Here is a 12,174-nt window from a genome sequence, read left to right as displayed (position 1 = left end):
TGGAACTTTTTTAGTCCCTGTAGAAGAGCAGGGTCTTTTTTCCCCTGAAAACAGCCTGGTTACTGATTGGATACATCGCTAAGCAGGATGTGACGTAGTACTCTACACGACAGCTTCAGAACTGGTTTTCTGCATGGACATGTCTGTAAAACGATGGCTGATTACTGACGGTGTGTTGGTTCCTCCCTGTCAGAGCGGAGCAGATGGCCAGCGTCCAGAGCTCTCATAAAGCTGTCGCGGGCGATCGAGCTGACTTCTGGCGGTTGCGAGGCCAGCGGTCAGTGAAGAGGAAGGACTTGAGGAAGAGCAGAGAAAACCTGAGCAGTCAGACTCTGGCCACCCGCTTCCCAGCATACGAACGGGTTGTGCTCCGAGAAGGTGGGTGACAATACTGGGAAAAAAATAATGGTATATGTGATTTGTGGTTTTTTCTGTAACACATGAAACTTCCTGTTGGTTTTGGTTTGGAGCTCTGGTTGTAGGAAGGATTGAGAAAAAACAAATAGTTTGTTTTTATTTGAAATGTCTCAAATCTGAGATGTGAGGCAGCCTCTGAATCTTTTCCCCCTGATGCTGGCCTTACACCAAACGATTTCCCCAGTCCCAGACTAAAAACTGAAAGTCTTTAGTAAATCTAGGAGTTTTACTGGAGTCACGGTGCTCCCGTCATCTCCATGGTTAGGTTTGAGGTAGTAATCTGCTCTGTTTCATATCAGTCTTTTCCTAGTCTTGGGTTTGCGATCAAACCCACAATCACAAGTCTCAGTGACGTAACACAATCAACAACCAATAGATGAGTGGGGGAAAGGTCCGCAAAGGACCTGTGACATGGGTCATTTTGCGCCAATGTTTGTCTACCAGTGATCCACTTTGTAGAGTAATGATTGACATTACAATCTACCAATCCTCAGCCAATCATCCAAAAGGAGCCACCAGTCACGTCAAAGGTCTGGAGAAGGTGGCTATTTACCATTTCCATGGTTTCGTTTACCAATTTGTAGAGATTATAAAGTCCATACAAAGTAAAGCATATTAAGATCATAACTCATATACAACAACTTCCTTACTTACTACTAATAAGCAATAATTCTGAGGTTATTGAGGGAAAACTCTTAGTTAATGTCTTACTGGTTGTATAATAAGGCCATGCAGAATAAGGCATTAATAACTACTTAATAATGACTAATTAAGAGCCAATATGTTACTTATTTGCATGCTAATAGGCAACTAATTAATGTTGAATATGTGTTCCCTAATCTAAAGTGTTACCAAAGTTTGTATTGCTGTCAGCCACAAAATTCTGGTATTTGGTCAGGTTACTTTAAGACCCTTTGACTTTCAGTGGAACAGTTTGAAACAGTATCACAAAGTGTATGTTGTGGTGTCCAGACCTGGCTGACAGTATGTACGTGTGGTAAACTGAGCAGCATTGTAATGAGCAGCATGTCTTTCAGCTGGTTTCCGGCGTCCTGTGGTGCTGTTCGGCCCCATCGCTGATGCTGCCAACGAGAAACTGGCCTCTGAGATGCCCGACCTGTTTGTTATTGCCAGTGAGTCTCTGTCAGCGTCTTTCTGTGCATGTGTTTGTGTTTAACAGTGAATAAATGTTCCACTACTGCTTCTAAATAACCTTCCCATTGTTTCTATTCCTATCTTAGAAACTGAACCAAAAGACGCTGGATCTGAGAAGTCCTCAGGAGTGGTTCGCCTGAACACCATCCGACAAATCATTGAGCAGGTGTCCACTCGCAAGCACACACACACACACACACACACACACACACACACTCATTTCAATCTGTGTCAAGTCCAATAAGTTCGTTTTGGTATGGATCTGTGTCCTGTTGGGAGATTTAAAGCATTTTACCTGCAGTGTTCCACAGACAACCCCTGATAACGGTCATCTGTCTTGTATTTATGTTTTCTTTACTTACACTTGAGAACAAAGGACATACGGCTTTTTACGACTTTTACTTCCTCTAGATAGTCAAGTTTGATCGTCTTCTCGGACCTCACTAAACCATCCAATCGGTAGTATAGACATGCGGTGTGTAAAAAGGGCAGGGACTTAATCAATGCGAGTTTTTGACCCGCGCTTACTGGGAATTCCTCGTTCGTGGGAAATAATTGCAATCCCCAATCCCTATCACGAGTGGGGTTCAGCGGGTTACCCACGCCTCTCGGCGAAGGGTAGACACACGCTGATCCACTCAGTGTGCCGCGCGTGCAGCCCCGGACATCTAAGGGCATCACAGACCTGTTATTGCTCAATCTTGTGTGGCTGAATGGCACTTGTCCCTCTAAGAAGTTGGAGGCCGACCGCACAGGGCTGCATAACTAGTTAGCGTGCCAGAGTTATCGGAATTAATCAGACAAATCGCTCCACCAACTAAGAACGGCCATGCACCACCACCCACAGAATAGAGAAAGAGCTATCAATCTGTCAATCCTTTCCGATCCCTTGGGCCGGCTGTGGCTCAATTGGTAGAGTGGTTGCTCGCTGATTGGATGGTCGGTGGTTCGATCCCTGACCATGGCAGCCTACATGTCAAAGTATCCTTGAGCAAGATACTGAACCCCAAATTGCTCCTGATGCTGCGTTCATCGGTGTGTGAATGAATTCCCAATGGTGGCAGGGGGCACCGTTTAGGGTAGCCTCTGCCACCAGTATGAATGTGTGTGTGTGAATGGGTGAATGAGGGCACTCTGTAGTGTAAAGCGATTTGAGTGGTCACAAATCGACTAAAAAAAAAAAAGTGCTATATAAGTGCAGGTCCATTTACCATTTTACTGTATATTATCATGGATCCCAGCAGCAGTTGTGGAGAGGAAAAGCCTTTAAAAAGGGAAATTGATTGGAACAAGCTGATGTGAGCATAAATTGATCTTGCAGTTTTCCATGCAGTGTCTGTGTGAACAGGGTCATGCACATTTTACTGAAAGCCAGACTACTGGTGCTCCAAGCACTTGGATTGTTAAAGATATTGATGCACTTAAAGGAAGTACATTGAATATTTTAGAATAAAGTAACAGTGATACAGTTGAATCTTCAGGCCAGCTGCCCGGCCATTAGTTGTAAATAAAGACTTTTTTTATAACTCTTTGAGTTCCACCTCCCCTAAAGTTTGTGTAAAACAAAGACAGAAAGAGGACCTCCATTAACAGAGCTCCTCTTTCCTCACTCCACACAGGACAAGCACGCCCTGCTTGATGTGACACCCAAAGCCGTGGACACCCTGAACTACACCCAGTGGTACCCCATCGTCATCTTCTTCAACCCTGACAGCAAACATGGCATCAAGGCCATGAGACAGAGGATCGTCCCCAACTCCAACCGCAGCGCCCGCAAACTCTACGAACAAGCCATCAAACTGAGGAAGACCTGCTCTCACTTATTCACTGGTACAGTACACACAATATATAAACACCTCCGCTCAGGTGGAACATACAGTAGTGGAGCTGTAGCTGTATATTTGCTGTTATTGAGTGTGTATGCTGAGATCAGATGGTTTTCTCATCCAGCCACCATTGATCTGAACTCAGCCAACGACGCCTGGTACGGCAGCGTCAAAGACTCTATCAAAGAGCAGCAGATGCAGGCTGTTTGGGTTTCTGATGGCAAGGTAAACACACACACACACACACACACACACACACACTGCATACTTCAGTCAGGGATAACCAGGGAATTAAAGCTCTCATGAGCAACATTTCAATTGAATTAATTAATTTAAGCATTTAAGCATCTTGAAATAAGCCAATAATAAAGGAAACAAACAAATAAAGTCTTAAAAGTTTACATATCATCACAGCAGGAGCTTTTTGTTACAGCCTGGCAATGGACTCAGTTCATTTAATTTATAAAGCGAGTAGCATGAACTGATAACTCTAACTGATGCATATTTTTCACTTCTTGATTCACACCTTAATACTTTTTTCAGGGCTACAAAACATCAATTAATTTGCAATAAACAGAATTCAAATGTTTAGGATTTGAAGAAGAGGAAAAAGAATAAAACAATGATAATAAATAAAAATATTTGATAATAACTGATATATCAAGAGCATGAGGGGTTAAGATGAAATAAACATACAAGATTCTTTGCTACAAGCAGAGACTGCAGGAGTATCTAAGGATGTGGCAAACGAAGATTCATTTTGGAGTGTATTTGCATTTCTGGAAACCCCTTCTGCATCGTCAGCAGGTATCTCAGGGTCACAGGTGTTTCACCCCTTAACCTGTACACCTCTCCTGAGTGGGGCAGCAAAAGCTGAGTTAGCCTGCACCTGCAGAAGGGGTCCAGCTACGTCTCTTTGACAGCCACAACCACCTACAACTGGTCTTGGCTGCTGTTGCTATTTTCCTGGTGGCCTTCCACACCCCAGTTGTTTAGGATCCAGCCCAATTTTTCGCAGAAAATAGTACATCAACATCACGGGGAAACCCTGATAGCCATCCTTGATTGGAAATAAAGCGGCGTGCCATCCTGCAAGGACAGCCTCTTCAATCAGGTCCTGGTACTTAGCCTTTTTCAACTGGTGTGATGTGGCTAATCTGTCTTCCCAGGGCACTGGGTTTATTCAACTACGACAGTGGTTTTCGAACTTCTTGAGAGAAAGATCACAGGGCGGCTGTGGCTCAGTTAGTAGAGCAGTCACCTACTGATTGGAAGGTTGGTGGTTTGATCCCTGACCATGGCAGCCTACATGTTGAAGTATCCTTGAGCAAGATACTGAACCTCAAATTGCCCACCGATGCTGCGTTCATCGGTGAATGAATTCCCAATGGTGGCAGGTGACACCAGTGTGCCCTGTTAGCCTTAGCCACCAGTAAGAATGTGTGTTTATAGGCGAATGAGCACAGACTGTAGTGTAAAGCGCTTTGGATAAAAGCGCTATATAAGTTCAGTCCATTTATTATTCCATTCGTATTCGGTCGGAGCGTGGTTGCCACCACCTCTTGAGGGAAGACCAGCTTTCCTCTTAGGCCCACGCACAGCTCCCAATCTGTTGCATGATGCAGAATGGATGGTGGGTTGTTTGGACTTTTCGCCTTGGGAGCCTAACTACCCTCTGCTTGGAAGGTTAAGGAATCTGGGTGGTGTCGCCGGCTGTTTGTTGCCAATAACTCTCTGCCACTCAGTCCACTTGGCGACCTCTGTGAGGACTTTGTCGTGTCTCCACCTATAGCGGCCGTCTGCAAGAGGCCTTGGACAGCTAGACAGGATGTGGTTCAGGGTGCAAAAAATGGCGCCACACTGACTGCAGGATGAATCCTCCTTGCCCCAAATCTTCAAGTTACTTGGAGTGGGTAAGAGATCAGCAGGAAGTTCAACTTGCCCTGGTCATTACCCCAGAGCTCCTTCTACTACAGCGGCCTCTCGAGTACCTAGTAAGGGCGGCTGTGGCTCAGTTAGTAGAGAAGTTGTCTGCTGATCGGAAGGTTGGTGGTTCGATCCCCGACCATGGCAGCCTACATGTTGAAGTTTCCTTGAGCAAGATACTGAACCCCAGATTGCTCCTGATGCTGCGTTCATCGGTGTGTGAATGAATTCCTGATGTAGCCTCTGCCACCAGTATGAATGTGTGTGTGAACGGGTGAATGAGCGTAGTGTGTAGTGTAAAGCGCTTTGGATAAAAGCGCTATATTTACCATTTACCTCTTCCCACTGCATCCAGCGGGCCTGGGAGGCTAGCCCTACCGCTCTAATACGGCGATCTTCTTCTTGCACCACCTGCTACCCTTTACCTTGTGCATCGTCTTTTGCCAAGCTCTTGGTGCTGTAGTTGCCAAGGCCCAGGCGTCCATGACACACTGTGCCGACGATTTCTCGGTGCCTCCAATAAGTTTTCGCCTCCTTCACTGCTTCCAGAAGATTCCATTTTCTGCCACAGATGATGGCGTTACTTGCATGACGAACTTTCTCGTCCTAGGACAGTAGGAGTATACAAGCTGCCCTTGCCTTGGTTGCCTTGAATTCCTCAACAACGGAGGACAATGGTAGCCAGAGCTTAGTGTCTCTGGTTTATTTTTACACTCTCTTTCGATCGTTATTATGTCAGTCTTACAATCTGTGTGTTTCTGTTTTATCCCTATATAAATCAAGGAATGCTAAAAATATGTAAACTACAACACAGTTCAACATTAGCACAACTACCTTATAATAATGATGTATTGTTGATTCAACAGCTTTTTAAAACAGTGTGAACATCAGGAGGACTGTTGTATTAAATGCATTAGTTTGAGCAGCTGTGTTCTGGTTCAGTCCCAGTAGTCTGTAGTGGACCCTTCTATCTTCCTGTCACCATCGTAGCAGCCACCTGTGTGTGCGCTCTGAGCATGCTCACTGTGTGTCTTCCTACTTCCTGCCAGTAGTGCTCTACAGCTCGGCTCTGTTTGTCTTTCTTTCTTCTCTCTTGTTCTTGTGCTATCCGTCTGTCCATCCTTCCTTCCTGTACACCCAAGATCCATCATGTGTCTCTTCTAGCTGGAGAGAGTAGAGAGTGATCTGGACTGCCAGGACGTGGAGCGTCTGTCCTTCCTGTCCGCCATGTCTGCCGACTACCTTAGCATGGACAGCCGGCTGACCTCTGACCTTGATGACACCGCCGACGAGGGCGGGGCCTACACAGACAACGAGCCTGATGTGGAGATGATGCACATCTCCGCCATTAGCCGCTCATCTGAACCTGTCACAGCTGAGGAGGTCTGTAACACACACACACACACACATGAGGGGTATTTTATGCCCGCGCACTATACTAAAACGTGTGTACAGCGCCTATGCAATGACATCAAACCTCTAATGTGTGTGTGTAAATTCCACGGGTGAACTACGCCTCAAATACGTGACATGAAGACCAGCGTGACTGTTAAGTACAATTCTACATGAGCCTACAGACACACGCTGTGTAGTGTTTGTGGAAATCCAATAGCGAGGGGTCATTCGTGCCACGTGCTAGCGTAGCGGACGCCTGTGCGCACGCTCGTCTCAATGTACAAATAATTATTTACTTTATGATGACGAATTTTGAGTTTAACAGCTGCTTGACTTCACAATTCAAGCAGTCCATGCATCACCAAGAGAGACTGATGAGACAGTTTAGGCTTTTTCAGTCTACACGTGCACACGTTAAGGCGTCTGAAGCGTTGGCTTTAGGACAATAACACACACGTGTTAACGCCTTTAACGTCTGTACGCCTATAACGGTGTATCAGGACTGGACCATTGCTCAGGAACAAACTGAGGAAGAGGCTGTGCGCATTTACGCACAAGGTCCACTGGATCATCAGGACCTGACAGTTATTAATTTTCTATGTTCTGCAGCAGATCTACACAGATCAGCTGTTACACAGAGTCTCAGCTTCATACGGGATTGTTTATAAGAAAATAGAACTGATAGATGAACCCCAGACCCTAACAGAGCTGTCCAGATAGTTTTTTTTTGTAGCTGAAATTATTTTAATTGCTATCATTAAATATCAATTCCATATCATTCAAACCTTAAGAGGCAGAAAGAGAGAGAGAGAGAGAGAGAGAAAGAGAGAGAGAGAGCAATGGTACAGTTAAGCGAAGCAGCTGTTAAACTCAAAATGTGTCATCATAACACACTACACACTACATCATCATAACACACTACACACTACACAGCGTGTGTCTGTACACTCATGTAGAATTGTACTTAACAGTCATGCTGGTCTTCATGTCATGTATTTGAGGCGTAGTTCACCCGTCACTTAGGCGTATGCGCAAACAACACGTGTGCATCGCCTGCTTGACACCTACGTGGCGCTCGTCTGTCAGTTGAAAGTGAATGAATTTACAGGCGCACATTAGAGGTTTGATGTCATCGCATAGGCTCTGTACACACGTTTTAGTGTAGTTCTCTGACATAAAATGGCCCTCCTAACAAGCACACACACGCTCCCATACAGCTGGTGTGTAATTAAATCTGTTTATCTTTTTAACTATATGTATTCAGGGAGTGACCTTTATGCTACTGAAAACAGTTCATTAATGTTTTTATTAGTCTCAGTTGCAGAGCCAGACCAATCACAGCCATGAGTCAGCACAGGAGAAAGGTCTGGCTTCATTCTGAGGATAAAATGCTTCAGCTTGTCTGGCTTACTTCAGTGCCCCTGCAAAATAGACAGTGGCTAGTGACAGGCTTATCTTTAGCTTTAATTAGCCTCCAATAAACTAGTTTGTATGAAGTTAGGACATCTAAAAGCGTCTTAAAGCAGAACTGTTGATGTGTTTTAATGGACACACATTCACAGAGACGGCTGAGATGCAATGAATCCTAGAAATGGAATTAATGCTGCACACAGTTTTTCCACAAAGACATTCAGGATGTTGCACTTAGAGCATAAACAGTGACATAGGCTGTGTATGCAATATAATAATCTGCAAAGTGAGTAGTAACAACTTCTGTCAGGTTAATATGATGGAGTAGAAAGTACTCTGAAACGTGGTGGAGTAGAAGAATTTATATGAAATAACCATTAGTGAAGTAAGCAGTAAATGTACTGCAAAAGTACATGTGAGGCAAGGCAAGTTTATTATTATTTACCAATGCCATAGACCAGTGGTCCCCCCCATTGTCCATTGCTTCTATGAAGCCGAACTCAATGTGACTTTCATAGTACCCTCTCTTTTTCTTTTTAAGATATTCAGCATTTTCGTCTTCCTGACGCTTCGCCATTTTCCCATTAGCTCTGTGTTTCTGTTGTTAGGTGAGGTTACCGCTAGGTGAGGTTACCGCTAGGTGAGGTTACCGCTAGGTGAGGTTACCGCTAGGCGAGGTTACCACTAGGTGAGGTTACCGCTAGGTGAGGTTACCGCTAGGTGAGGTTACCGCTAGGTGAGGTTAATGCTAGGTGAGGTTACCGCTAGGCGAGGTTACCGCTAGGTGAGGTTACCGCTAGATGAGGTTACCTCTAGGTGAGGTTACCGCTAGGTGAGGTTACCGCTAGGTGAGGTTACCGCTAGGTGAGGTTACCTGTGTATACTGCAGGAGGGATGTTACACATGTCCTTATTCTCGCTATATAGTCTTTATTTTTAAACTTTTCTATAGTGATTTTTCTATTTAAATAAATGAATAAACGTTTATTGTAGCCCTTATTTAGTTGTTTTTGTCCCACTAATGAATTAAATGCTGACTCATCTATATTTAACACATTAGATTTATTACATCCCTTAAAATCAACAGGGCTTCACGACCCCCCGTGGATCTTTGGCGCCCCCCTGAGGGGGCCGGGCCCCCCCTGTTGGGAATCACTGCCATAGACTATCGAGTCCTCAAGACTCAACCGTGTGTCACATATACAGTATATGTGCTCTGATAAACAGGCTGATGCAGACCTCAGCTCAGAGTTTTCCTCCTGTTCCTGCAGGATGCTGCTGCCATCTGTAGTTCAGATAGAGAATTACAGCTTATGACCAATCCAACCAACCATCAGCAGATAATGCTTCACAAGTTATTCTGTATGCAAACATAATGAACAAACTGTGTGTGTGTGTGTGTGTGTGTGTGTGTGTGTGTGTGTGTAGATCTTACGCAGGTACAGTCCAGACATCAGGAGTCGCTTAAGGAAAATCAGCAGCCATGAAGTCCTGAACAGGTCCAGCCCTCCACCGGTCTTTATACCAGACAGCAAGGTGAGGGACACACACGTTATCTGTACATTAATAACTCATAAATCTACCTCTGGAAACACTGCAGTGACCTCACCATGACAACTGCTGCAGGAGAAAGGCATTTCTTTCTGATATTTTATACAATGAACAATTAATTGATTCATCAGAAGAAGAATGAAAATATTAGTTAGTGATGACGATAATATTGAGTTGAAATCCAAGTCAAGTAATTGAACAAAGTGTTCAAAAGCATGTAAAGCGACTTTGAGCACTATATAAATCCGATAAATTGACAATAATTATTATTATTATAAAAATTGATTGCTGTGTTGCAACAAACATCACCAGTAAAACAGAGGATTAATGTTTCGTTTGTTAGACTATTTACATTGAAGCTCACATAGAGAGTCTGGCTGCTAATGGTGCGTTCAAGGTCTACACGAATGTCAGAATTTGACGCTCCGAGCACCAAGTTCAGCCTTTCAGTGTAAATTGATAAAACACCCAATAAGGCATTACGTGCTAGACCCGTCTTAAAAATAAAAGCAAACACATGTAGCTTACAAAATAAAAGCACATGGATGTGTTAGCAGAGTTCACCACAGAAATTACAAGATGCCTTAAATAAAACAGAACCCTTATTCTCCTTTACAATAACTCATTAAAAATATGCAATGATTAAGATGGAATAGTGACACCATAAATAAATTGCATAACATATTGATAACACACTGATAACATACACTGTAAAGAATTCACTGTGATTTTAACAGTAACTTATTGGCTGCAATTAACAAATAACTTACTGTAATTATTATTTACAGTAGAACAACGGTGTTTTTATTTACAGTACTGTTTTTTATACTGTAAAATAAAAACCAAACACTGATTTTAGTTTTATTTACAGCACTGGTTTCTTTACTGTAAAAAAAAACAATTAAACACTGGATTTTAGTGGTGTTTACAGTACTGATTTGTTTACTGTAATAATAAAAAACAGTTATTTTTAATGGTTCAGTATATGGCAATACGGCACAGTAAACAATGCTGTTAATTTGATAATAATTCCATCATTACTTTTTATAGAAATAACTAGTAATTGCAAGTAATTACTCTATACACTAACTAAAATAATATTAATACATTTACTGTATTACAACTGATTTCCATACTGTGTTTTGTATGAAGACCTTTAAGTTAATTATTTAAACAGCATTTGTAGAGGACTGATTCAGATCAAAATGATGATAAAAATGGAAAAATACAGTAGTCTACTTTACTTTTCATACTGTCTACTGTGTTTTAACTACTGTAACTTTGTCACAAGGACTGATTTTTATTGTAAATTATACAGCACTATACTGTAAAAATCAAACACAGTGATGAACTGTAAATAATACAGTAAATAACTTTTACCTTTTGCATACATGCTAACCAAAAAAAAAAATGAATGCAGTTGTATGAATGTGACCAAACATTCCAAAAAGGCTGTGTTAAATGAAAATGTAAACAGAATAATCAACTGTCAAAGAGGATTAGAAAAATGATTGCATTCAATTGTTATTATGTTTTAGACAATGTTCCAACTTTTTAAATTAAAGTTTTATCTCATAATCTCCCAGTGAGATTGAACACAGCATTACACAGCAGCTGGTTGTGGTTTGATGTGGTTGTACTACTGTGCATATTTTAAATGAAGTGTTTTGTCGTATAATAATCAAAGCTGATATTATTTCTCAGTAGCATACAATTAGTATAACAACCTACAGAAACTTTGCCTCTGACCTCCACATGCACCCTGACAGCTCTTGACCTACATCCAAACCAACAAACTGGCCTTTCCTCTGAGGAACGGCCTGATCTGGAGACACCACTCTCCCTACAGCTCAGAGTCCTCCAGCGTCAGCTCACTAGACCACTCCAAGGTTATAATAGTTAATAGATAGATAATAGATTTTTCATTAGTTTTAGTTTTTATTTCGTTGTGAATTTTTTATTCAAATTCACTTAGCTTTAATTAGTTTTTAGAGTGAGTTTGCTAGTTTTAGTTTAGCTTGTATTAGTTTCAGTGTTAGTTTTAGTTGTTTTTTTTGTTGGGTGTGAGATTCAAAGAGGTCACAATAAATTTTGCCTTCATTTCCTTTGGTTTATCCATCTCAGCCCCAATTAGGTTATTAACTCTTACAGTTCGAGATGTTTTGAATTTTGGTTCGAGTGAAGTGCTGGACTTTTTTAATAATGGCAGACTGCTCCAATGTTTTTCTGAAAGCTGAGAAGTTGCTCTTTACAGCCAATATGGTGTCATCATGGTAATTTCACTCTCGCTTCTCCTGGAAGCCCACAAAGCAGGAATACACACACTCATCGGAGGATAAGTAGAAACACTGAATCATGTATGAAAAGAGTTGAAAGTTTGAAACGACATTTTCACTATAATTTTAGTTAGTTTTGTAAACACACAATACAGTTTTAGTTAGTTATCCTTTTGGCGTGAGCCACCAGTCACGTCAAAGGTCTGGAGAAGGTGGCTA

The 12,174-nt window shown here is 42.3% G+C and overlaps 1 protein-coding gene across 1 annotated transcript in view; it reads left to right on the top strand.

Moving 5' to 3' along the window:
* LOC131975366 (tight junction protein ZO-2-like) overlaps nt 1-12,174 on the top strand; it is a 112,442-nt gene that overhangs the window by 90,856 nt on the left and 9,412 nt on the right. The window contains exons 14-20 of the mRNA XM_059338026.1: nt 194-378; nt 1,455-1,550; nt 1,659-1,738; nt 3,192-3,402; nt 3,523-3,623; nt 6,489-6,707; nt 9,557-9,664. Coding sequence (XP_059194009.1) covers nt 194-378; nt 1,455-1,550; nt 1,659-1,738; nt 3,192-3,402; nt 3,523-3,623; nt 6,489-6,707; nt 9,557-9,664 — 1,000 coding nt within the window. The remainder of the gene's footprint in view (nt 1-193; nt 379-1,454; nt 1,551-1,658; nt 1,739-3,191; nt 3,403-3,522; nt 3,624-6,488; nt 6,708-9,556; nt 9,665-12,174) is intronic.

This window comes from Centropristis striata, chromosome 7, assembly GCF_030273125.1.
Source record: "Centropristis striata isolate RG_2023a ecotype Rhode Island chromosome 7, C.striata_1.0, whole genome shotgun sequence".
In the NCBI taxonomy this organism is placed as follows: Eukaryota; Metazoa; Chordata; class Actinopteri; order Perciformes; family Serranidae; genus Centropristis; species Centropristis striata.
This window is presented reverse-complemented; position numbering and strand designations above follow the sequence as displayed.